General features: G+C 40.3%; 1 protein-coding gene across 3 annotated transcripts in view; it reads right to left on the bottom strand.

The window, feature by feature from the left end:
- The window catches only part of btbd11b (BTB (POZ) domain containing 11b), a 110,956-nt gene that overhangs the window by 15,581 nt on the left and 68,098 nt on the right, over window positions 1-27,277 (bottom strand). For 2 of the 3 annotated variants that reach the window (XM_015964935.3, XM_054733280.2), the window contains exons 2-11: window positions 20,827-20,982; window positions 14,493-14,697; window positions 7,190-7,342; window positions 6,770-6,935; window positions 6,253-6,342; window positions 3,687-3,788; window positions 2,439-2,532; window positions 2,055-2,190; window positions 618-841; window positions 337-515 (exon numbers count right to left, since the gene is read on the bottom strand). In XM_015964935.3, the coding sequence (XP_015820421.3) occupies window positions 337-515; window positions 618-841; window positions 2,055-2,190; window positions 2,439-2,532; window positions 3,687-3,788; window positions 6,253-6,342; window positions 6,770-6,935; window positions 7,190-7,342; window positions 14,493-14,697; window positions 20,827-20,982 (1,505 nt within the window). The remainder of the gene's footprint in view (window positions 1-336; window positions 516-617; window positions 842-2,054; window positions 2,191-2,438; window positions 2,533-3,686; window positions 3,789-6,252; window positions 6,343-6,769; window positions 6,936-7,189; window positions 7,343-14,492; window positions 14,698-20,826; window positions 20,983-27,277) is intronic. The other variant, XM_054733279.2, reaches the window with a different exon arrangement.

Raw genomic sequence — 27,277 nt, 5'->3', positions numbered from 1 at the left:
CAGATAGATAGATAGATAGATAGATAGATAGATAGATAGATAGATAGATAGATAGACAGATAGATAGATAGATAGATAGATAGATAGATAGATAGATAGATAGATAGATAGACAGATAGATAGATAGATAGATCACAATAACAAGCTGAAGGTAGGAGAGGGCCAAGGCAAAGACAAATATAAATAGAGTTCAAAAGAAAATGAAACTTGACTGAAAAAGTAATTATTCATAAGTTGAACATCAGAGCTGACTTGAGAAGGACTTAAATAACACTTTCCATCAAACTAACAACAGCTAAACAAACATTTAGAACATCTACAGATGCACTGAAGTACCTTGCTGGCCCTGAGGATCTGATACATGAGTGGCAGGCCATGCGTGATGAGCTCCTCTGTGTACTCCTCTTCCTCGATGCAGCTGAACTCTTTCAGGAGACCCTGGATCAGAGGTCGGCGGTGCTGATGAAAACACGTTCGCAGAGACTCCAACCAAGTGTGCAAAGTCCATGGGACCCCTGGGAAACAGGTCCAGACACATTCAACTCGTACCTAGCGTTGATCCTTCACAGAGAAAAGGTTATCGTACAAAACTCTGAAAATAAAATGTTCAAACCCACCGAGGCTCCGTATGTCTATGGTGATGTCAACGTGCCCGTGTTCAGAGCTGTGGTACATGGCTTCTTTAAGAGCTTTAAGTTTGGCCTTTCCGGTCCGAACAAGGTCAAGCTGAGATGACGAACTTCCAGCTTCCAGCTCTGAACTTTCAGCCAGCATCTCCTCTAAGGAGAGTACATCCCCTTTCCCTTTCTCTGTGTGGGACAGCAGCTTACGAAACACGTTTCTGCAAACACAAAACGAACCAATGAAAAGAAATGTATGAAACATATTTTTATGGAAGAGAAATTTGTGCTCCCTCCTATCAAAAATAATAATAATACACAATAAAATAGGAAGCATTTGAAAGTGTCTTTAACTGAGTTGGAGGTTATCGTAAACATCCTTTGGCAGTCTGCTACTAAAACAGATGAGATGGTAGCACTGGCTGTTAAAGATGCACTATGATTACTCACATGGTTGAAAATCAATGGTAAACACTTATTTCTTTAGTGATTTGTCAGTTTCAAACAACTGTGTGGTACCAATGTGTGAATTTTAAGAAGCAGTGTAGATTAATCCAAGTTTAGTGAAAAATGAGCTCAATGGGATAGAAAAAATGATGGTCTCACAACACAAAACTAACATATTAGAAAGCAGAAAAACAGCAGCTTCAGAAGCATGGACAGGTTCAGCTGAACCTTCTGAGAAATCCGATATAAGCAAATGCTTGTCGTTAAATAAAGACGCATTTTTTGTAAAAACATACTTTTTCTTACATTAACATGTTGACAAAACAAGTAATATTGTCAAAAACCTGTAAACTATATAATTGCAAAGTAACATCAAGACAATTATCCTAAAGAATCCAGACATCAGGAGTATTAGGATTAGTACCTTCATCTTAAACCAGTTATATCCAGTCCTACATGTTTCTACTGCCCTCTGGTGGAGGCTATCTATGTTGCAGGAGCCAATAAATTTTGTTGGATCATATTGTTGAATAACTAAATAACATAAATACTATATAATTACATAGTAGTTATATTAACATTACCCCAAAACATCTCTGTTTAAGAAAGTAGTTTTTAACAAGCTTTAAAAGCTTTAAAAACTTTGTTTTGAAGAGTAAAAATGACTTTTAAATTGCTCGGTGTGATAATTAATTAAGATTCATCCTAGAAAACTCTTTTATTTGCAAACTTTCATTTATTTTTCTTAGATATTAAATTGTGAGCAATTAACAGGCTGACCATTTAAAATGGCAGATTCTAGTTATAATTTTAAATAATTGCTTTTAAAACATGCACATCAATATTAGAACAATCTGAATGGAGACAAGTTAAATCATCAAGTAACCGTGACTCAACCCAGTTCGGGTGTAGAAAGCTGAACGAGCGTGCTTATTTGTGCATTATTATCTTGAAATAGCCTTTTAACGCAACATAAATATTAGCTACCTATGTCCGTGGGCTGCAGCCAGGCTGTAGGAGTTCATGTCTCCCTGTGGCGCAGTAGAAATGCCATTCCGGTACATGGTTCCCACCATGGGATCGGCCCCCCGTTCCAGCAACAAACTCACCAACTCAAAGTTACCTGCGAGTGAAAAATAACAGCCCGAGGTCACAGACGGACAAGAAAACTAAACCATAACAAGAAAGATGAAAGGGAAGGACTTGTTTTATCTTTTTTTGTCTGCATTTATCTTAATTTTCCAGCTTTTGGGATAATTTAGCCTGTGAGAGGAGCCAGAGTCCACACTAGTCAGGTGTTGCAGATGGCTGGTGCTATCAGCGTGGTGCAGTGAATCTGGACGGGAGGAAAGCCCTGCTGCGTGTCTGTACCTGCAGCGGCAGCCAGCTGCAGCGGCGTCTCTGTGTAGTTTTCCATCCCGTCCTGCAGGGATCCCTCCACGTTGGCTCTGGCATCCAGCAGCAGCTGCAAGCAGCAACACGAGCAAGCAAATGGGAGAGCGAGAGGCAAACAAAAAAGAAAAGAAAAAGAAAAGGAAGCCAATTAACCGACAGGTCCAGTTTAAAAAAAGGTTTATGCTGCTTTCATTTTGTGAGCACATCAACACATTTTCTGTTTCAGCCTGGGGTGTTGCAGAACGTAATGAGCATGGTTTTGTATTTTTTCTCTTCTCACTTTAGCTCAAACAAAGCCGCTGATCATTTTTAACATCTGAAAGACAAATTGGCTTTTCCACATTTTTAATACTTCTCAATGGACTGCCTGTAAATTATTCCACCTTTCCAAAAGTTTTTTGTTTTTTGCTTTTTTTTCCCAAGTTAACAAGCATTAAGCCAATTTTAAGCCACAAATTTATGATCAAATAACAGAAAAAACAGGGTCAATTTCAAATCAAATCAAATCAAATCGCTTTTATTGTCACGTCACATGTGCAGGTACACCGGTACAGTACATGCGAGTGAAATTCTTGTGTGCGAGCTTCACAGCAACAGTTGTGCAAAATACAGTAACTTAAAAACAAGCAAAATATAAAAATGGCTAATCTAAGTAATAATATATATAGTATGTAAGGTATATACATTCCTAAATGTGTGTGCTAAGTATTTTATTTTTATTTTTCTACGAAAATTCGAAAAAATTCTACGAAAAAATTTCTATTTAAATCATCTTGTAAGATTATACACGAAAAGAATAATAATTACTGTCAAATAGCAAGGTATAACAGGATTGAATTTTAAATATCATCTGTTTACCTTGCATTTATTGCACTTAGCGACCAACTGTGTATGTCACAAGGATTAAATACTTTCCATTGTAATATATTGATTCAAAAATCCAATGGAAAGAGTGCTGAGGGCAAGCTGAATTAATGAAACAAGCTCAATACCAATCAGGGTGCTGCGTTTCCACTTCCTAAATGCAGTTTGATCTGTTTTTAGTCAAAACCTCACAGGCAGAAAACAAAGCGTTGTCCTCAGGCGACTCTTTCAATTTGGACAGGAGACAGAAACCGGAGAAAACTGAGATTTGATGACAGAAATGGCAGCGATGACCAACCATGAGCGGAAGCACAACAACAGGTCACGATGAGAGTCACAGGTGAGGAAGGATGTCACTACCTGCACCACAGGCACATGTCCGTGTAACACAGCGAAAGTGAGGGGCGTCGCCTGCCGCGTTTCGGGAAAGACTGAGGGATGCTTGTGAACTGTGTTTGGCACCTGGGGAAGGGACACAGGTGGGTGGGATGGACAGGTAGGAGGGAGAAAGATGAGGGAGAGAGATACCAAGCCATTAAAACGACTACATGGGACACAAGACGGCGGCTACACGGAGGACAGAGGAGGGGAAGGAAGAGGAGGAGGAAGATCTACAGGAGAAACTAGTGATTAACCCTGGGAGAGAACACCCTGCCCCCCCCCCCCCCCCCCCTCTCTAATGAGCCCAGTGGATTGATGTGTGTTGTTAGGTCGTGTTTGAATAGTTTCACTTGGATCTACTGAGTGTTTCTGTGAAAAGGTTCTGACCCGGCTGCTCTACGACTCGTTAGCAGGTCAAGCACGACACAGTTAGAAAAATCACGAGGAGGAAAAAAAAACACACACCAAGAGACGTTTTCTTCCTCAGCTTGTAAAAAATAAATAAAAATCTGGGATGAAGACGTATGGATGAAATGTTTAAAAAGCAATTTGATCATTTTGGTCAAAACGAGTGATTTATTATACAATAAACATCATCATGTATATTTATGAGAAGAAAAGTGACGTGTAAGAAAGTGTTGTTCAATCTAAACTCTGACAATAAAAATTAAAGCTTGCTTCCTACTGATGTATAAAGATCTCTTTAGAAGAAATATCTTGAATTCCCTGTAAATATTTCTAAATCAGTATTTTGCACATTAGTCCAACTTTCTTAAAACTACATTTTGATGCACACATTTCACTTTATTTTTGTTATTGCTAAAAGCCCAGAGAAGCTGTCATGGTCTGGGGGTTTCCTCCCACCACTTACTATTTTGTTTTGAGTCTCCTGCTGCAGGTGGGCGTGTCTGGAGGTGGCCAAGCTGATGGTCATCAGCTCATCAGTCGGCCACGGAGTACTTAAGCAGCTGAGAGACACCATCGCTTCGCTGGATGATTGCTCTACCTGGGTATCTTGCTACAGCCACCTTGAGGATAATATTTGAGCCCTTGAACCTTTTGAGTATTTGTTGGATTTTTGCATTTTACTTCCTGCTCTTGTTTCCAGACAAGACCTCCACCTCATCTCTGACTGGCAGAATTCTGGAACCTCTACGCCTGCTTGTCTCTCAGTCCCTCCCTGGCCAAAGTCACCTCCAGCAGCCCACCTATTCTCTCCTGGATCTGCACATCGCCATGCTCAGCTCCCTCCACCTCCAACTCTGGACCTCGGCTCCTAGGAATTCCATCTACCCCAGACCGGACCACTCCCCCTCGCTATTCCCTTTCTTCAGACTGTAAGCTCTCATGGATAACTAAAGTCTCCTGTCGCCCTCTTCGAGCTGGACCTAACCTCCCTCTGTCTGCAGATTCCCGCACCTGACTCCTGTTGGAAGATCTCAGCCACATTACGGCTGCTCCCTTTGTTCTTCCTTTTAATAAATTATTGTTTTGAAACTCTTAACGAAATCCGTGAACTGATTCTGTATGTCGTGGGTTAGACTCTTGCCTCACAGCATGACGGAAGCCTGTCGGTTAAGTTTTTTAACTATGCCACTAATAATTTAGCTGAATGAGATTCAGGCCCTGTCCACACGTAGCCGGGGATCTGCCAAAACGTAGATATTTTTCTACGTTTTGGCCTGTCATCCACACAAACGACACGAAAACGGATCTTTTTAAAAACTCCGGCCAAAGTGAAGATCTGCGTTCTCTCCGTTTTGGGTGTCTGCGTGTGGACAGACAAAACCGGAGTTTTAAAGTCCGCAACGTCACTTTTTGCGACAGAAAACTGCTGACATCACGTGTGCGACCTGTGTTTACACTAGCCGACAGCATGGATGCCCTCAGAGCTGCGCTCGCTTTATCAATTGTCCAAGCGCTTTTTGCTCGTTTGTTTTTGCAAGTGGAATTACTGCTCCTTGCGGAAGACCACAGACGAAGGACGAGGTTAAGAACGGGGGAAGTACTGCCGCCTACAGGTCTGGCATGTCCTTAACAACATATTTATCCAGGTACGTGTGGACAGATTTTTTTAAAACGAGGTGGTGTGGATGCAAGATTTTGGAGGGGCGGATATTCGTTTAAAAAAAACCGGCTACGTGTGGACTAGGCCTTAATCTGGAAGTGAGAGCAGAACTTTCTTTTTTTGCTGATTATGATAAAAGCAACAGAGATGAGGAGACCAGGATCATGAGGGTGACACCTTCTTGTTGTGAACTAAAACATCAAATATTTCTTAGAAGAATAAATGATTCTAAAGTAAACTGGTTTTTGGTTTTAATTGTCTGCTTGGACTCCCTCATGATCCTCACCCTCAGAAGCAATGAGAGGAGAGACAACAGGAGGAGATGAGGGACGACATGTTTGGTTTTCTCCAATTCAAGAACACATCGTTATCTTCTATTTCACTAACTTTTAGTCATAAAATTAAATCTCTGGCCTTGACTTTGATTTGGTGATCAAATCTGCAAAAGAGGAAACTGATTCTGTTTTCACTACCAACCTCGCTGTTAATGTCCGCTCCTGCATCCAGTAGCATCTGCACCATGGCTTCGTCTCCTCGTACACAAGCGTACATCAGCGGTGTCATCCCCTACAAACAAACAAATGAAAACATCAAGAACTAAACCAGCCTTGCAACATTAAATTAAAGACCATCTCAGTGGAACATTCAGTCCGGAGCTTTGCGTTTGAAACTGTTCTTTAAGATGGCCCTCTGGGCTAAAAGTTGATCTCTCTCATGGAACATTGTGAGTTGCACTTCCAGTTTTCCCTGGTGATTTACTGTTCTGCTGGTTAACAGTCATGATATAATGCAGAGCAGTTTGGCAGGAGAGCTGCAGGAAAAATAAGCCAGAAGAAAATTTAATATGCATGCTTTTTACTCACAAGTCAACTCGCTGGAGAAAGAGCCAACCACATAAAACACACCCCTCAGCAGGGTTCATATATAAGAGTGTGTACCTGGGTGTGAATACGCCAGGAAGTGCATTATTTATTATGTTGACTGTGTCTCTAACCTGCTCATTCATGCTGTTGATTCCATCTGGCCCAAGCAGGTTGACGGCCTGCTTTACCAGGTCCGTGCGTCCGCAGCTGAGCATACGGAAGCCCAGGTCCTGCAGGAACTTAGCCTCGGTAGAGGCGGCATCCAGTTTCCTCGAGGCACAGAAGCAGTCGTCTGTTCTGAAGGCCAAAAACACACAGATTCACAGTCATGGTCAAGACTGGTCTTCTGATTTGTTTGCCCTAAAACCCTGAGAAGATTTACCATCAAAGGGAAAGTGGTCAGTTGCAAGTCATTCTCCACTCTTGGCAACAATGTATGTGAGTTTAAATTATGATACTTTTATGGCTGGCACGCGCGCGCACACACACACACACACACACACACACACGCTCACACACACTCCTATGCAGGATGAAAGGAAGCTGTATACCGGAGCTGGCGGGGTTCACAGTCCACTCCAGGCAGCAGCAGCCTGGCAGCCTGCCGGACGTCATCGCTGTCCACCGAGAAGCTCCGTCTGTGTTCGGTGTGGACCACGGCCACTCGGACCCACTCCATCAGAGGAGGCAGCACCATGAACGGCCTGTGGGGGGAGGTAGAGGCCCATAAAACCCAACTTTAGTCAGACTGAGAACTAACTTAGGAGAAACTTATTCTGTATTCTGATATTTTTAATTTTTTAAGTATGAGTAAATTGATTCAGGGAAGGGTGAAATAAGCTATGCTTCTTCCTATTCCTTTTCGAACAATTATGGTTGTGATAAGTTATCTAAGTTGGAAATTACTATATGTATTGTTTTATTTGTTTGAAATAAAAAATAAAAACTTAGAACTCCTGTCATTTTGCATGATGCAGTGGAGTCCAGGGTGAGCTTGGTCTAAAAGATTCAAATAAAAAAAATTATAAATATTTGCTTAATATGTGAAAAATATAGGAAAAATAAAAATCACTCACTGTTCTTAATTTTGTCACATCAATGTTTTTTTTTCCCGTTTTGAGCAAACTGAAACCAGTCACATAAAAAAAGGTTTTAGGCTTTATTAGAACACATTAATAGTCTCTGAAAATGCTCTGTGGTGGGTCCAAAGCCGTGTAAAAGCATGCATCATCCTAAGTTTCTTTCCTTTTGCTTGCTGTGCTCGGCCTTATAAGGTTTTGTGAACATTGAGATGCACAGACGTACTGCACAACAACATCCATAATTCATGAGAGCTCCCTGCCTGTTGAAGGTAAACTAAAGATGGGGTGATATTTCCTCAAATGCGCTACGGCACTCCGACAGAAGCAGGAGGAATCCATCAAACGGTTGATCCCGACTCCCTCAAAGGCTTGTGAGCCTGTGGCAGACATTAAAACTACAGTACAGCAGAGGAGTTCACTGTGGGAGCCGAGGCAAAGACTCTGCAGCTTCACACCCCAGAAGGTTTTCAGATTTTATCCACATCGGGAATTTATAATTAGATTTGCAGCAAATTTGTATAAAGTTAATCTTGCTTCAGTGTTGATATTTTGGAAATAAAATGCTGGTGATGATGAGCTACGACGTAGCCACAGCTGCCCCGGGGCTCACCAACAGAGGCGAGGCCTGCTGAACACAAACGCCGCCGGTCCTTTCGACCACCACCAGCAGGAAAGGCGGATTAAGTGTTATCCCCAAGGACTCAACTGCAGCAGGGATTGCACCTGCAACCTTCCAATTACTGGACAACCCGCTCTACCTCCTGAGCTTCAAACTTTACATATTTTCAGTGCATACGACAGCTTTTCCTCTAATGACTGCAGTTATAAAGGTCAGAATAAATAAGAAATGCCATTAATTTTCCCTTGAAGGTCTGTTATTGTAAACATAAGTTAGAATCTAACAGTGCTGCTTGGCCTCCAGTCTGCTTCTGCCCTGCTGCCAGACATGTTACCTGCAGCCATACTGTACAACACATTTTTATGGTGTCCAGTTTCGACCTTTGTTACTGTGCTGACAGCTTTCTCCAATCGAGCAAAAATGATTCATGCGTGTATCCATACTCTGCTCCTGCGTTGTTCTGTTCAAGGTCATTAAGGAGAGAAAGAAACAACAAAGGAGGAGAAAGGTTGTTCGAATAACCTTTGAGCAGATCATCGTAAGTCACAACAAAAACCAAGATTTATGTTCTCACTTGATTAAAGTGAAATTTACACTCACAAGACACTATCGGGTGCACCTGTTCAACTTGTTAACTAAGTCGCCTAATCAGCCAATCACATGGCAGCAACTCGATGCAGTTAAGCATCCAGAGGTGGTGAAGTTTCCTTCAGACTGAGCATCAGAAATGGTGAAGAAATTAGATTTGAGTGACTTTGATGGTTAGTGCCAATGAGGCTGATCTCAGTGACTGAATTAATGCAGTTTTGAGGACAGAATTGTGTCCAACGCGAGTAATAACAAAAAAAACAAAACAACAACAAATAGCTGCTGAGTGAAGAATAACCAGTTAAACTATCACGACATGGGAGGATTCAGAAAAACCCACACAAAAGTGAAACAGTTACACAGAAAACAAAGTCCCAATTCTTCCTAATTCCATTTTTGGTTCTTTTTTAAAACACAGAAAAAGTTTCTTTGTACCTTTCATGCTGACAGTTTAGTTCGCATCTGCAAACATCCTCAGAGCTGACGCTGATGTGGCGTCACTTCCTTCTCCGTTTATCCGCGGCAGCAGAGGATGTTGTCGCCCTCTGCTGCCCGCTCTCCCCTCTCCGATGATGCAGTCCCATGCATGATCCAACGTGTAAACTCCATCGTCTCTGTTCATGGTCCCACATCCACGTCTCCTTATCTCGATTGCTTCTTTGATCCATCTTTTGTATTTTTGTTGTTCGGTGTTTATGATCCTTGTGTTGTCCCAGTCCATTATATGGTTTTCTCTTGTGCAGTGATCTGTTACGGCTGACTTCTTTATTGTACTTTCTGCTTCTTCTTTTGCTGCTCTTGTGTGTTTACGATTTGCCTCTTCCTCGCACTCCTTTCTATGCTCTATTGTTCGTGTGTTGAGTTGGCGTCCGGTTTCTCCTACGTATGTTTTATTGCAGAGTTTGCATGGGATTTCGTAAATGACTCCACATTTAAGTCCAGCTGATATTTTGTCTTTTGGGTGCACTAGTCTGTTTCTAACTGTTGTGTGTGGTTTTGTTGGTGTGTTTATGTTGTGTTTTTTCATTGTTGCTCTTATTTTTTCTGTTATGCCTCTGATGTATGGTAGGGTTCATCACTGGTTTTGGTTCTTGTCTTTCTGGGTTTCTGGTTCTTTCCTTTGGTTGTTCTTTTCTTTCTGTTGTTGTTTGTTGTTTTCCTTTGTTTATTGCCCATGTCGGGTATCTGCAGGTCTTTAAAGCGTGTTGTATGTGTTTGTCCTCTTGTTTACGGTCTCTTTCTTCTGTTATCATGTTTGTTCGATGAAATAATGCTCTGATTACTGACATTTTGTGTATGGTGGGGTGTTCTGATGCCCATAATAAATACTGGTCTGTGTGTGTGTTGGTTTCCTATGTGTATGTTTAGGGTCCCGTTGGTCTGCCTGCTTATTTTCATGTCCATAAATGCTATGCTGCCTTCTGTTTCTGACTCATAAGTGAACTTTATGCTGCCCGTGTCGTCAATGTTGTGTTGTGTTAATGTTTCTGTTTGTCCTTTTGGTATGATTTCCAGTATGTCGTCTACGTAGCGTTTCCATAGTTTTATTTTGCAGTTTGGGGGGGGGGGGGGGGGGGGGGGGGGGTCAGTGGCTATGGCTTTTTGTTCTAGGTCCTCCATGAAAAACTCGCACAGGGTGGCTGATAACGGGTTACCCATGGCGAAGCCTTCCAGTTGTTTGTATATTGTGTTGTCGTATGTGAAGTAAGTTAGCTACCAGTTGTGCTATGTCATCTGCTGTGAGGTTTGCTCTTTTGTGTAAAGTCTTGTCCTGTCTGATTCTGTTAACTACTATGTCTATGGTTTTTTGGGTTGGTGTTTTTGTGAACAGGGATGTGACGTCATGTGAGATGAGTATGTCGTTATCTTCTGCTGTGATCTTTTTTTAGTTCTTTTGCCAGTTCTATGCTGTTTTTGCAGTGTTGATCTGTGTTTCCTAATAACGGGCTGATGATTCTGCTGATTTCTCTTGCCATGTTGTATGTTGGTGTACCTATGCTGTCAACTATTGGTCTAAGTGGTGTTTTGTTTGTGTATTTTTGGAGTTCCATAGATTCTTGGTGTTATGTTTGCTGTAGGAATCCAGTGTTTGTACATTTTTTCTGTTATTTTGCCTTTTTCTTGTAGTGGCTTAAGTAATTTTTTCATATTTTTCTTAATGTTTTCTGTTGGGTCTTTTTTAAGTATTTTGTATGTATTTTTGTCCTCTAGCATCTGCTTCATCTGTTGTTTATATTTTTCTTTGTCCATTACCACTGTGGTTCTTCCTTTGTCTGCTGGTAGAATAATTATCTGTTCATTTTTGGATAAAGCTGTCATGGCTGATTGTTCTTCTTTTGTAATATTGCTGTGTTGAATTTTGCTGTTCTTTAATATCCCAACTACATTATTTCTAAGCTCTGCTTTCTTTCCCACATCTGTGATCTGTTGGCATGCTAGTTCTGTTGCTACAATGAATTCATCATATGATTTTCTTTGGTGTTACTGCAAAGTTTAAACTTTTTTTTAAATGGTTTCTTCTGCTTCTGTTAGTTCGTACTGTGAAAGGTTACATACCCATGAGCTTTGTGTGGTATTATCTTGTATTTCTTTTCTCTTTTTCTTGTTGATGAGTTTGTTTAACTTCTTTATGTGTCTTTCTTTTACTTTTATGAACTATTTTTCCTGTTCTTCCATCAGGTGTCCTTTAATTTGTTCCTCCGTTTTTTCATCTAGTTTGTAATTCCTTTTTAAGTCCAGGTGTCTTCTTTCCAGTTCGTTTTCCACTTGCTTCTGTTTGGCTGCGATGTTTCTTATCCTCTCTTTGAGTCGTGCTTTCTGTTTTCTTTCCATTATTATTAGGGACTGCATCATCGGAGAGGGGAGAGCGGGCAGCAGAGGGCGACAGCGTCCTCTGCTGAGCAGGAAGTGATGCCACCATCAGCGTCAGCTCTGAGGAAGTTTGCAGCCAAGAACAAAATTGTCAGCAAGCAAGGTAAAAAGAAACCTTTTCTGTATTTTAAAAAGAACCAAAATTGGAATTAGAAATCAGACACAGCAAGAACGTACCAAAGATATGCACTCTTCCTCATGAGCAAACAATCCCATTTACCTGTTGGTTTATTGTTGTGCATTTGAGTCCCTGTGTGGAAACACAGTAGCTCAAAACGTTTCAATAAAACACTCAAATCCTGGTTTTTCCAGCATGCTTTCATTAAAAGCTGAGCTGCCCGAAAGTTTCAGATACATGATGAAACTATAAATATGTCCCTTCACCTAAGATGCATTAATGCCTGCACTATCCTTGGCTTTTAGCTGTCACTTAATAATATTAGCCATTCATCATGGCTTCTCTGAGCTGATGGGAAGCCTGATATGCTACAGAAATTAAAAGCCTTTTTTTTCTTTGCCAACATTAAACAAGTCTGATCTCTAGTGACTCTCTGGTTTCATTAAAGCAGCCAACAACACCTTATCTACAGGCAGAGAACGTGCACAAGAATGGCTGAATGCACGTTCCTTAACAGGCTAGATGGAAAACGTGGTTCACAATTAGTTCAATGTCCTTTTCAGTCCATGCATTTAACAGCTAAAGAAAGTCTCAAAGAAAACTTTGATTCAAGGGTTGCTTAACTTTGGCTTCGTAGTAAGTGTGTTGTTTGTGACCAGCTGGACACCCAAGACATGCAACAGAGTAAAAACTGCCCCACTGCAGCTGGAAAAGTCAGGCCTGGTCTTCCAGGGATGGACAACTGTCAGTTCTGTTGTAAACCTCTGGAAACTGAACTGAAACTGGTTTGCATTGAATACATAGGAAATACAGAAATTGTGAATGAAAGAAAAAGTCAACTAGGGGTAGATCGATATATCGGGCTGATATTTACTGTATTTTATACAACGGCATCGGCCAATATTTGTCCTTGGTAAAGCTAACTCAGGCACATCCTCGGGCAGCTTGGTATTGTTGCAAAATTCACTAATAACATCTGCATAACTCTAAATTAACTTTATTTACGTGTCTGACTTTAATAACGAGCAGTGCACAAAGTTAAAATTTAACAGTTAGCTAAATTCAGAGTTCAAAAACGAATTTTGTGCATCAACTGATGCTATTAGTGACTTTTTGTATGAAAATGAGGTGGAAAATGCTCAGATATTGGCCATGAAAATCGGTGCATATCGGCATCGGCTGACCGTGTCTCCTACATATGGGCATCGGTATCGGCAATAGGAAAATCCAAATCAGTTGACCTCTAATGTCAACCAAAACAAACAACAACAAAAAAAAGTCATTTATGCAAAAATCACAAACCAGACCCCTTTCCTGCCATTGGGTCACCTGACCTTTCAGTGAGTTGGAAGTTCACTTAAATAAAACAGAGTTGTCATTATGGATAAAAGGTCCTGAGGTGCAGCAGAATGATCTCAGTAGTTCTGATGGAGCAAAAACACGAAGCTGCTCCCAAAGTGAAGAGGAGAGAACCAGTTCCTGCAGGGAATTTCCACCTCTTATTGTTGTCCCAGAGGCTAGAAATGAGGCTTCTTTTTTCATTCTCACAAGGATGCAGGTTTCCATTATGTCCAATTATTTTTGAAAATTATATTTCAAGGAACCTGTCGCTATTTTAGAAGGCTTGTCAAAGTGCAGAAACACCTGCGCTACAAATAGCCTCGTCAGAGCGGCAGCAACAATGGTTTTGATTACCTTTACATGGTTTGTGCAACATGTGTCAACAATGCAGACACAATAGAATTAAATATTGTTTTCATCAAAAGCTAAAATGAGGGGGAGTGGCCATATTGCCACATCGGCTTCGTATATTTTCTATCAGCCTCTCTGCTCAACATGCACTGACCAGTTCATGCAAATGTATTTTATCGAATAAATTCTTTGGGATGTTTTCATTCAACCCAAAGTTTTATTTTTTAATAAAAAAAAATTAAAATTGCTCAAACATTTGCTTAAAAAAGCAGTTGACTTGTTTAATTAATATATTTGCATTGGTCTCTAGCAGAAAGTGCCTTGTAAGTCATTCTCAAGTTCCACATCCTGGAACTAAAAGTTGCCCACATCACAACTGAGCTTCAGACGACAGGTTTTGGAGTCTAATTTCTTGATATTTAAACATCTCACGCTGGACTGAACAACAGCAAAGCGACTCCACCACTGACTTGCAGCAGTGATGTTTTACCTCCACAAATAACACAAGGCTGCAGGAGTTCTGCTGTGTGGTGGAGTTGCTAATGCTAATAGTTAACTTCTACTAGCTGAGATGTTCTCTGCTGTTTCCTGCATGTTAAACCAACAGCCTCCCCCGTCATGAGCCAAGATGGGTGAGTCCATGAACAATCAGTGACAGTGTGATCTGTCAGGCTTTTCTAGAATTTCATCACCTATTTTCTATCACAAGCTAATGCAGGAGATAGATGTAGGAGACTATTTTTTCATGTTCAGCCTGCATGAAAAACTCACAGTGACTGATTATAATCAGAAATAATCACTAAAAATGTTTTTTTCTGTTAACCACACCATAAACTAAGTTCCACCTGGAGAATGTTTTGGTGCACCATGGATCTGTGTCTCACCTCTCTGTCTGTAATGTGACCTTGGATGGCTCGACATTTGGGTTCTCCCACTCCATGTGTGGGCAGTGCATGAAGTAACACAGTGTGTAGATGGCTTCAGGAGCCCAGTGAATCACGTTGCACTTTGGGTGGATCGGTGTCCCGTTGCTGTGGTTCTTGGTGTACACCGGCTGAAGATGGTGCATAGCTCTGGACACGAGATCACCTACAGACACACACACACACACACACACACACACACACACACACACACACACACACACACACACACACACACACACACACACACACACACACACACACACACCAAGAGAGAGAGAGAGAGCTGAAAGAGAAATTCCTCAGCACGTCCGGGAGACAAGGTGGAAAATCCAGTTTCCTCCACATGGCCTTTAAAAAATACGTCAGGGATTTATTTATTTCTTCTCTGTCAGGGGAAATCAAAAGTTCCTCCTTGCTGCATTGTACAGAAAGTGTCTTTTCTACAGTTAGAGCAGGAGAAGAGCGGAGCTGCTGCACTGACTGAAAAGATGAATATTTTTAGATAAACATCAGCTAATCCCAGCTGTATTCTCTCTATAATCTATCTGCATTTTAAAGTCATTGGAAGTCGAAGCTTTACAGTACTCCTAAATCTTAGCTTTCACAAAAGCAAATATTCTTTAAGAAGCACGTTCAGCAAATGCTGGTGACACTTTGCAGCAGGGTCGGTTTTTCTGAAGTGGAGACATGAATTGGAGTTTCGTTTACAGACAGCCCAGCCCTTTCATAGAATCACGATGACCGTGGCACCTCGGTTATTGAGTCTTATTGAAAAAGGAGAAGAAAAAAAAAGAAAATGCCTCCATGATATTACGGTGAGAACTCAAATCCCATTTCACTGAGTTCTGTTGGATTTCTGTCGCTTCTGCTTCCTGCACAGACTCACAGCACTTTAAGTAAATATAATAAAGCTCTAAAGTGGAGTGGATATATAAAATAACATGTGGCATATTGTTAGGAGTCATTCTGAGACACCGTGTTCGCCTGAAGCCAAGTGGTTACTGTTGTAAAAGGGGTTTACTGTACGTGCGTCACGCAGACGTTCCTTAAGAAAAAAAGGTTTGTTTGAATCAAAACTGCTAAAATTCAATTTAGCTCTCGACGATGTGAGAGGGACGTGAGAAAAGGACAGCTCAGTGAGGAAAACGCAGTCATGCAATAAAACCTCTAAACAGTCCTTTGGGACGATTGCTGCTGTGCTGATGGAGGGATGATCAGAAACAATGTATGTTGTGCTTTCTCCAAACTGTCGTTTTATAATGAAAAGAACCATAAAATAAAAAGGAACCAGGAATAAAACTAGAAAGACTTTAATATTATGTTTCTGCAGAATAAATGCACTCTGTGATAAAATATATCATAGTAGGTGTTGTTTTAATATGACCTTTTTTTACAGGCTAATTATAAAAAGTGTGTCTTAAGCTTTTATTATAAACTGGATTATTGCTGGCATTTGAAACTTAGCGCATCTGCATCTTCAGTAAAGTTTATTTTGAAACTGACACATCCGGACATTCTGCTGCTGCAGAAATCGATTAAATGTTTTTGGATAGTCCAGAAAAACAACATCTCTAAAACATTATTGCCAAAGAGTGTTTTTTTTCACCTGTTTTATTTTTAATATCTGGTCAGTGTATTGGTTTGTTTGACTATCTTTGGTTAAATGATTGATTTTAATACTGAGCAGTGTACAAAATTAAGATTTAGGAGTTCACAAAATGGATTCATCTTCAGAAATGTTCTGCATCCATTCTTTTTGTTGTCATTTTAGTAAAAAAAGACAAAAAATTGGCAAGAGAAATACCTAAATCTGACTTTCTCTACTTAAACATCTGAGGGAATTTTCTTTTCTAACTTACGTGATTTTCCGTTTTACTTTTTTCTTCTAAAATCTGCTTTAGGATCAGTGAAAACATCTGATAGTTCTTTGCCAGGACGTAGTCTGTTCTATGCACATTTTACTTGCATATAGAAACATACTATTTTACTGAGCTTAAATCATCAATATCTACTCGGTTTAGGCATTAATCAATACCTCATACTGAATTGTTAATTCCTTAATTTAATAAGAATGGAACACCAAGCAATCAAGCTAACCAGATCAAGCAGTAGATTATGTTTTTATCAGCAAGGTTATTTAGCATTCAATTTTTTTTATGTTTCATTTATCAAAAACCCAAAAATGCACGAGAGACGGGTCTTAAACTTAAGAGAGGATCTTAAAGAGGTGGCTCCTCCGAGGTCAGGAACAGCTAATGGAGCACCCACACACCAATCCAAGCAGCCCATTATTTCAGATACAGGGCATTAAGTTAAATGTTTAATAGCAAGAGAAATTGTTGATTTGCTGAAAATGTGGAAATGAACTGATATGCAAAGGAGCAGAGACGTTTTTCACAAAAATACAGACAGTAACCACGTTTGTTATTTTCTGCATGCTGATGAGCAGGTTTTTGCTGCCCTGGCAGCTGTTGAAATCATCCCAGTTTCTCAGTTTCAATGATCTGATGCTATGTGATTACTCCTAATGGCTCCCTGTGGCTGCACTTACTCAATAAGATAAAAGCTAATGTGTCTTTTTTTGTTTTGTTCATCTGAAAACAAGCAAAACTTTTAACCAACAACTATCCCAAATATCAGATAAAACAAAGGACCTCCGTAAACCACGCTGGCTCTCGTTTTCTGTCGAACGTAATGACCGGTGACAGAAATGAGGACATTAAGCCAGCCCTGCAGAACTAGAAATGTTATTTTGGTATAAAGTGCACGTCATGTGATGCACGTCTCTTTGTCAGCAGACTATGGGGTCTTTCTTAAATAGTTTTCACCCGTGAATGTAAAATTTCTACGAATATTCACTGAAACGATATGTGAGAACATGGCCGACTGCAGCGGTCGCACCAGAGATTAATGATTCAGTTCAAAATACACTTTTGCATTAACAAGAGAACATGAAAACAGCATATTGGTTTAAATATATTCCATTTAGCATTTGGCTTTAAATTTGACAACCTTGGCTTTTTTACATGTGGTCAGTGGTTGCAATCTTCTTTTTTTCAAGGGGTTAAACGAAATTACAACTTTAAACTTTAAACTGTTTCCACAATGGCATGACTCTAAAAGAGGACTATTGAAAAAACTAATTGTCATTAGCAGCAACCTCCCTTCATTCCGGAGGGAGATGCTTATAGAGAAACAGTCCCACATCCATTAATTTGAGAGAAACAACAACAATGAATAAGACTGCAGACAAAGATGAATTCATTTTGGAAAGGACACCAACTCTGAGTTAATTCGTGTGTAAATTCAAAAGCAATGTATACAAAGTGTTTCATCATCTTTATGAGAGATTAATCAATAGATAAATCAATACATCGATAGGTTAATCAATAGATTAATCAATATATAAATAGATCCATAAATTGATAGATCCATAGATAGATAAATAATTTCATGGACAGACGATCAAAAGATCAATCTTTAGACAGACAGACAGACAGACAGACAGACAGACAGACAGACAGACAGACAGACAGATAGATAGATAGATAGATAGATGATAGATAGATAGATAGATAGATAGATAGATAGATAGATAGATAGATAGATAGATAGATAGATGATAGATAGATAGATAGATAGATAGATAGATAGATAGATGATAGATAGATAGATAGATAGATAGATAGATAGATAGATAGATAGATAGATAGATAGATAGATAGATAGATAGATAGATAGATAGATGGTAGACTCGATCATGCAGGTAAATATAGGCCTGCATCATCAGGCCTTTTATCATTTTAAAGTATTCCTCTGAGATCCTGGTGGACATTGAGCTTCATGACTGTGGTCCACCAGCATGAACTCGGTTATTGGTGCTTTCAGCATGTATAGCTTTTCATACGCATATTTATACATCCCATCTAAGATAGATTCAGTTTGTCTAAATTTAGCAACATACTGGGTTACAACAAACTGAACATATCTGAGGAAGAGCTACCTCGGTGATGCACAGTTTGCTGGGATGTGATTTCAAATATGCTAATTTGGCATTTTAGCAGAAGAGAAAACAAGAAAACAGAATCAGTGACAAACCTCCAAAATCGAGTCTAAATGTCAGTGTAAAAGACTGACAGGATGCTAATTCCTCCGTGCACCTCGTCGTTCATATCTGTTTTAGAAGTTTAAACCCAATCAAAACTGACTTGTTTTTTCTTTTAGCTGAAACTCTGAGATTGTTTGCAGATCCTGTTGTTATCTACAGAACTCCTCCTACGAGGTGCTAACATTACAACTGGACTAAGTGATGTTTGTGTCTGTCAGCGGCTCTGTTGTCTGATGGTGTTTGCAATGTCAACACAACAGATTGGATCCCTGCTTGACCTCATCAATAAAGAGGACTGCAAATCAGTCGCAACGCTGCAGCTGCTCGTCAGTCCAGAGAAAAGCACACAGGGAAGAACAGAATTCCTGATTTTGGTTTATAATGGATACAGATTTTTATTCACAGGCTGAATTTTTCTCTTGCTTACAATAAAACAGATGCCAGAAAATCAGTACTTTCATGTTCCTGGACCTTATGTGTTATAATCCATGCAGAGCTGCTTGTAAACATGAACAGAAATCAGAGTAAATGATCATTTCTGATCATGAACGCACCTTACTCTAGAGAGATTAGCTGCATTTGTCAGAAACTTTCCTGGTTGTCCTGGGTTAAACCTTCTCTATATATATACAAATATTTTCCATTTCTTGAGCATGACCCAATAAAACACAATCAGCGCTTTTTATTATTATAATGATGCAAAAACTGTATTACCATAATATAATCGTGACTTGTATAGCTCATGTAAATGACTTAATACTGTATCAATGCATTCAGAAAGCATGGTGGTGCCCATTATTTTCTAAATAATGGAAACACTGTGAGACGATGGATATTCAATTAACTTTTGGAGGACTTGTCAAATATATAATCTAGATTCATTCATTTTAATGAATCTCCGTGGTTCATTAGAATGGTTGTCAGTGACAATGCAACTCCCAGTGATTCACATCCATTTAAATGGGCCGGGATTGGGCCACAGAGATTCATGGGTAGAAGCCATTTAGGCATCATTTTAAATGCTTCATCATATCAGTCATTAGTGAGATTTAAATGTACAGATTCAGCAAGATTTTTAATGAGGTTGGTGGTTTTGGTATTAAGTTAAACAAAACAGCAACAAGTTAAATAGTTAAATATTTGTTTTCCAGTCCAAAAAGTCCTATTTTAAATTATTTAAACAACCCCATCATTTTTTATTATTGATGTTTTCTTTACAGTTTATTTCAGTGAACGCTCAGGGACACAAATGTTCTCTAACAAGTGGTTAACCAGCAGGTCAAAGGGAAGAAAAAGAAGAAGAAGATTTTTTATATAGCACTTGTCAAGAAAAAAGTCACAAGGACAAAAAATAAGTTAAAAGTTGAGCACGAGAGCCAAAACCACAGAACTGACAGAAACACCGAAATGAAAAGAATCGTGTGAGGAGGAGGAGGATGAATAGGAGGTTACAGGAAAAGCCACTTTTTAGTAGCATCTGAGCAAGTGTGCAGCAGCTGCAGCTTAGACATCTCATAGGGCTTAAAGGCGATCAACAGTTGAATGTCATCTGCATAGAAATAGTAGGAAGTTCATTGAAAACAGCTCAGGATGTGCTGGAGAGGGAGCAAATAAAGGAGGAACAATAGAGGCCCTAGCACAGAACCTTGTGGGACACCACGGGCAATGGAGGTGGAGGCAGCCACAGTGAAGAAAAGGTCAGACAGATGATCTCAATAATATACCTGTGCAAAAGTTGTGGCTTTTGTAAAGGTTTACCATTTTTCTTAACGAGATAAACACTCTTCTGCACAGTGCTTCATCAGAGCACAAATTCTGGTTGCAAATTGGATGCGAAAATGGAAAGGCAAGATTAGTTGGCTAAAACTTTTAGAGAGGGAACATGAGAGGTTTAAAGTTGGAGGTGAGAGATGCTGAAAGGAGTGAACAGGCTTGAGGAAAAGGGGGGAAGTCTCTACATGTGGTGATGAAGGTGTTGAAAAGGGAAAGAAGAAAAAAAAGGCCAGATGCCAACTAGCTCTTTGCTGGATCGTTACAAGCTAACAAAAATATATATTTATGAGTTTTCCCTCTAGTTTTCATCTAGTTCATGTTTTTCTACTGAAATACAGAAACTAAACTTAGATTATGCAGAATCGTGACTACACACACACATACACACACACACATGCACATGTAACTTACTGAGTTCAGAGATGCTCCCCACCCTCGTGGCCAGTAAGCACTGCTCAGTGGATCTCAGTTCTGTCTGACTGTAGCTGTTCCCATCCCCGCTTTTCCCACCTCGCTGCTGCTGCTGGTCCCTGTGAAGAGTCAGACCCTCCGGTAGGCTCAGCACGCCTGAGGGAAAGTGAAAGTTTCATCAGTGACACAATGGAGTAAAACAGCTAACGAGACTTTAAACATTACCTCATATTTTATGCATTACTATCAGACATGTTAATGTTATAATTTAACTCATAAAAACTAAAGAAAGCCATTTTTATTATACATTTGTGCATTATAGCAATAGCACAAAAGACCTCGAAGGGGCTGTTTGTTTAATCATCGGCACCGAGTCAGAATGGGGCTGCAAGTATAGCGGAGGTGAAGCAGTGCAGTAATTATGAGCCCGATCATAACTGCCAGAGATGGTCCCAAATGTAATCATGTGTAATACTTTTTATGCAGTTTCATTATCGACACTTTCTCCTCATTCTGAAAGCAATGAGGAATTTTTTCCATTTCACTCTGCTGACAGATTTTCCTTTTAAAATCAGATTCCCTGCAGCTTCTTGCTGCACCCTCCTTGTTTTTTCTTCTTGTTTTTTTTCTGGGTGTCAAATTAAGGAATCGCTAAAAGCAGACACGATTTGCTCTGCCCTTTAATCAGGGGGAGAAAAGCAGCTTTGCACTTTCATAATGTGCTGCTGAATTCATGTGCATGCTGCCTGTGGCCAACATGACATTCTTCATGGGAACCAAAGTGTTGCTCATAAAACCCTGCTTCTAAAGAAAGCTGTGAGCTAAAAGTCAGCAAAATACTTTAATTAAAACCTGTGAACACTTCAGCTAGCACGCTGCAAATGTTGAAATCTATTTTTATATTTCACAAAACAATCACCTATACGAATACTTTATTTCAATGAGTTGCTACAGAGGCACAACTCTTTCCAGATCAGATGGGAGATTTATTTATTTTACAAGGTTAAAGGAACAGCACCAGCATGGTTTCCTGAACGTCTGCAGATTTCAGTCAGAAGTTCGGCTAAGGCAAAAAAATAAGCTTTCTCTTTAATTCTCCAGAATTAGTCTGGAATTATTATTTTTTATCTTGCTTTTACAGCTCGTTATGCACCATCTCAAACATAAGGAGGTCTAAAACACTCCCCACCTTTCAGACAATTAAACGTCCAGGTAAAAAGCTCATTTTAGGTCTACAGAAATCATGGTTCACCTTCTTCAGCTGACCTAAACTAAAGATGAAAGGTTATCAGGGAAAACGTTGTTGCATTCATTAGCTCAGCCAAAAAGCTTGTGTTAAATCCTAAAATTAAAGGTAATAAGTATTGTTTTATCTGATTTTTATCTGTGAATAGTCATGCAACTCAGAACAATCTTCTGTTTTCTTGTTACATGATGAAAATTCAAGACTGATGAAGAACTAAACACAAAACAAAATCTAAAGAAAACTGAAAATGTTTTGTTAATTGTTGCTTTGCAATAGGTTTTTATTGAATAGCTGGAAAGAATAATAAAAAATCCAGAATGTAAAAACATGTGACAGATCTAAGAGAGCTGTTTGAACAACGGACTGCGATCATCAGGGAACTGCAATGGTGCTTTTAAGAACATGGGAACACATTACTCAGAGACTGATAAGGACACAGAGGATGAGAAATGTTATATTTTTAATCCTTAATGATGGTCAACAGAGCTAAAGGTGTGGGTAGCGCCCCAAAATCCACTGAAATATTCTCCAGATGTGTGCTAGTCACAGCTGTACAACCAACACTTGCCCTGTATGTGCAGCGGTGTCAAATCCTGATCTTTACGGTAAGTTCCACAATCCAGCAGGTTTTAGTTGTTTCCCTGCTCCAGCACACCTGGTTCAACATCTTCAAGCTCTGCAGACACCTCTGAATGACCCACTGAGTAAAATCTGGTGTGTTGAACCAGATAAACCTCCAAGAGGAGATGGCTGGTTAAGACAGAGTTAAGAAGGTAGGGGTGCAGACTAGAAGTCAGAGAAATGTTAAAGACTGGGGACAGTTTTATCATGAAGGTGGGAAGGAGGATTTAGGGGGGGGGAGACTGAAGAGAAGTCCACACTCCAAATAGGTGGTGGTAATGAACCTCATGTTGTCTGCAAACTGGCTTAAAAAAAAGAAACAAAAATAAGAAGAGAGATACAATGATACCCATCAGACAGCAGGATTTGACACCATCACATTAAATAGATGAGGGTATACAGAAGTTAATGTACTTTTTATACATAAACATGTAATAATAATAATAAATATATATATATATATATATATATATATATATATATATATATATATATAGTGATTGCAAATTAAAGAGAAAAGGCACAATCCTGTTACGTTTTACTTCATTTTGTCAACCTTATTTCAGGGGAAGAAGAAGGAAAGCCCATCTGACAGTGAAGTGGTGTTTGCTCTCAGGATGGACTGAGGGAAGGTGACTCTGTAACCATCTTAATGCAAGGCACTGTCTACCCTCAGGGAGGAGCTGATGGAGCTCTTGTGCTGGCGCTAGCACTCCTCTCTGTGAATATCCTCTTCCTCATTCCACTAAGCACACGGTCTTCTTGGAAAAGTAACGTCCTCGGCTTTTCCAAAGAGGCACAAAGCTGCTCCTGTGGTTTACTGGTCATAATGATACGCTGATATTTATTGTTTCAAGCCGTATGTATAATGAAGGATGTCATTCAGCACCTGTCTCTGTATAAAGAGAGGTGCCCCGTTCACCATATGGCAGCTACCGTATTCAGCTCTGCTGAAGAGAGTGGACTGGACGGTGCCGCCAGCAAGACTCTGTCACTGGAGAAGAAGTAATAAGTACACAGGAGTTTCCATTAAGATGTCACTGAGTGTGTCTCAGTCGTGCTCTCTGATAGACAGCTGCACCGCAAACATTAGTGTGACCAAATGCTGCCCATCAAATTCAAAATAAAAAAAATAGACATCATGTGAAAAAAATAGAGGGTTAAGGTGTACTTTTTAAATCTGATTATATTATAGAACATGAATAATGTGTTTTAGGTGTGCATCAGGAATGCTTTTTCCTGCTCTAATCCAGCTGTAGAAGACTGACATTTGTTCGCTGAGTGACACATAAAATAAGACACCACGTGCAACCACTCAGTTTGGTTGACCTTTTTGTCTCCTCACCAAACAAAGTTGTCTATAGAAATGCATTAAAATGATCAGAAATGGCTTTTCATTGTTGCATACCTGCATCACAAAAATTATGAACGTCATTTAAACAAATGAAGAATTCCACGTTTCAACAGTGTCCCATGAAGGACAAACCAAATGCTGCTTTGCTCATTTTGACTTTTGCAAAGAAACAAAAGTTCAAAAGACTGGGTCAAGACTGTGTTGATCCTAACTAACTAGTAACGTGCTCACATCACTGCAGAGTCAAACACTGCCTCAGGCCACAGAAGCTCATTCCCACCCGAGAAGCTGCAATCCACCCTCCTCTGGGTAAGGAAATGTATTTTCCAAATTTGGAGAAAACAGAATGGCATCATCCTCAAAAAGCAAAGATGCACCTTTTCATTTAAGCATTTTTTCTGAATGTTTACAAATAAAAAAAATTTGAACCAAAGGAATGTGCTGAAAACATCAGTTCTTTGCATCTATTTGCAGCATCTCTAAGTGCATGAACATGAGCACGAGAGGTTAATTAGTCATTTTGTTTTTCTTTTGAACCCAACAGTTTTTCCTCTCAGGTCAGTTTATGAGACAGCATCCATGTGACCTTGAATAAAAAGTAGCATTCAATGCTCCTAATTTCTATTTGTACTCTTTTCCCTCCGAGTGTCTCCGTGAGGGCAGACTACTGCAGTTCGGATCCCACTGACTTGTCCCAGGGTCGACTAAAGCTGCAGGGCAGGAACGCAGACCTCAACACGGCTCCTACCCTGCATTTAAATCTATTTTGGTTGGACACACAGAGACACACACTTCCCCAAACATACTTCAGCTCTGCAGGAACTCTGGCTTTGGGTTTCACGCAAAGATTAGAAGCAGAGACAACAGAGGGGGAGCTCTGATTTGGCCATTTGTGATTGCTCTGCACAAACAGGTGCAACAAAGCAAGTCAGGGATATGCTTAAGATCAGGTTTGAGCGCTGTAGGTGACTCAAAAGGGCAATCAGGGAATCGAAATGTAAAGATTTTTTTAAAAAAAGAGCTGAAATTGATCATGATGGTGCTTCTTCTCGGCCGTTAAGGGTTAATCATGTTGTTTCTGTACATGGATCGTCGGGCAGGTTTTTGCACTATTGTGCCAGGCCAGATGGCCACCATATGTACACCAAGCGAGTGATCATGGAGGGACACATATGTGGAAAACAGGAAACAAGGTAGTGACGTGTGCAAATGTGTTAGAATTCCTTTAATCCTCTAATGACGACCTCCTTCAGTCGGCATTATCAGGCGTGTATGCCGACGCGTGGAAAGAGGAGGTTGAAAATATAAAACTGGGAGTGCTGGAAAGCTCTGGCACGTTGTAAATCTCCAGAGGTTCAACTTCAGTTTGGGTTGTCAGGTGACCACAGAATGGTCTGGAATAGCCACAAGCCTTTAATGGGTTAGTCTTGTGCAAACCACAGGGGTATAAAGTAGGAATGCACGTGCATGAGTCCTGTGAGAAAATGTGTGCATGGTTGCAAACGTCAGGAAAAATTAAGAAACTGGCAGAGAGGAGATCTGTGATGACTGGATGAACCACACACACTGTTATACACACACGCAAGCTGCAGACAAGTTCATAACAAGCCATGCTGCTTACAGCACACAAGTGTGTGCACAGAAAAACAGATAGCAGCTAATCATTGGTTCTTAATTGCAGGCACTTTGTATGGGACGCTTGCTGCAGCTGAATCCACACTGAAGGTTTCCTGTGGGTTTAAAAGTCAGCTGAAGTTCCTGAAACATGCGACTGAAACGGTTCGTTGGTGTGACAGAAAATTAGAACCTCCTGAGGAGTTCCTAAATAGTCATGAGGCAGCCACCAAAAGAAAAACACTTATCTGTGGGCTAGAAAGAACACCAAGCCCTATGGTGATTTTTAATAATGGAGTTTTAATAATTAATGTCAAAGAGGGCATGCACCATGCTGGGGGAACACGGCAACGTCAGTTCCTCATAGAGCATCAAAACGCACAGCAGCAGCTTGGTTTAAAGGAATACGGTCAAAATAAACAGGACTGCAAAAGATAAAGAGATCATTTAGACGGATTTTAAAGAAAAAGCTACAAAGGTCTAAACTAAACAAGATCGCAGAGAATAAACCAAATGTCCCAGATGTTTCTGCAGAAGTGTGAGAGAACCGTTCCCATTCTGCAACATATCCAGGAGATAAAATACAAGAAATTCAACATTGGGTTTTAAAACATGTGTGTCTGCTCTGGTTCATTACTACAAAAAGAGCCGTTCAGAGCTGCCATTTTGGGGCAGCAGTAGCTCAGGTGGTAGAGCGGGTTGCCTCATGATCAGAGGGTCATGGGTTCGATTCCAGCTCCTGCCAGGGGTATCCTGCTGTTGTGTCCTTGGGCAAGACACTTCACCCAACTTGAATGTGTTAGTGGTGGTCAGAGGGGCCGACGGCGCTAAATGCAGCCTCGCCTCTGTCAGACCTCCCCAGGGCGGCTGTGGCTACAAGTAGCTTACCATCACTAGCAGTGTGTGAATGTGAGAGTGTGTGAAAGCGTCTTTGGGTGTCTAGAAAAGCGCTATATAAGTTCAATGCATTATTATTATTCAAGAGCCAAAGGAGCCACATTTAAGGCAGAGGTGCCTCCAGATGGGGGCCACAGAGACTCTTGGTACACTAGATCTAAAAACCCGGACAGCGTTAATTTTTTTTCTATTTCTGAGAAACCGGTGCTACTTTCTTACTTTATTTGTGCTATTAAGGGCAAAGAATGGCATAAAAATGGTCATCTCCTGTCTTAATGTTACATTCATGCATAAAAGACCGGCACCCCTGCTTTAGGGTTAGCTGGATAGAGCTGTAATTCCCATCACCAGGCTGCACTGCTGGGCTGATTACTGAAGTGGATGCAGGGGAGAAGAAGGATGAGAACGGTCTGAGGATGCAGCTGGCAGGAAGGACAATTAAGAGTAACTGATGTGAAAAAGACACAAGAGGCCATTTTCGCTACAACTAAATTCCTAAATCAGATGTTCTGCAGTGTTTATGTGAGGGTACCATCCAGACTCACTGCTGCAGCTAAACAAACACTATGCTATAACTAAACTTTGAAGTTGTTTACCTCCTTGCTCTGCCCGTTTCTCCCACAAAACAAATATATACAAAATTCCAGAACACAACAAAATGTGGCATGTTTCCGTTAGCGTCCTCAACCCCTTTCCCTCCAGACATGGTGGTTTGCCAG

The sequence above is a fragment of the Nothobranchius furzeri genome, chromosome 4 (genome assembly GCF_043380555.1).
Source record: "Nothobranchius furzeri strain GRZ-AD chromosome 4, NfurGRZ-RIMD1, whole genome shotgun sequence".
Classification (NCBI taxonomy): Eukaryota; Metazoa; Chordata; class Actinopteri; order Cyprinodontiformes; family Nothobranchiidae; genus Nothobranchius; species Nothobranchius furzeri.
Note: the sequence above shows the minus strand (reverse complement) of the source record. Positions and strands in the feature narration are given on the sequence as shown.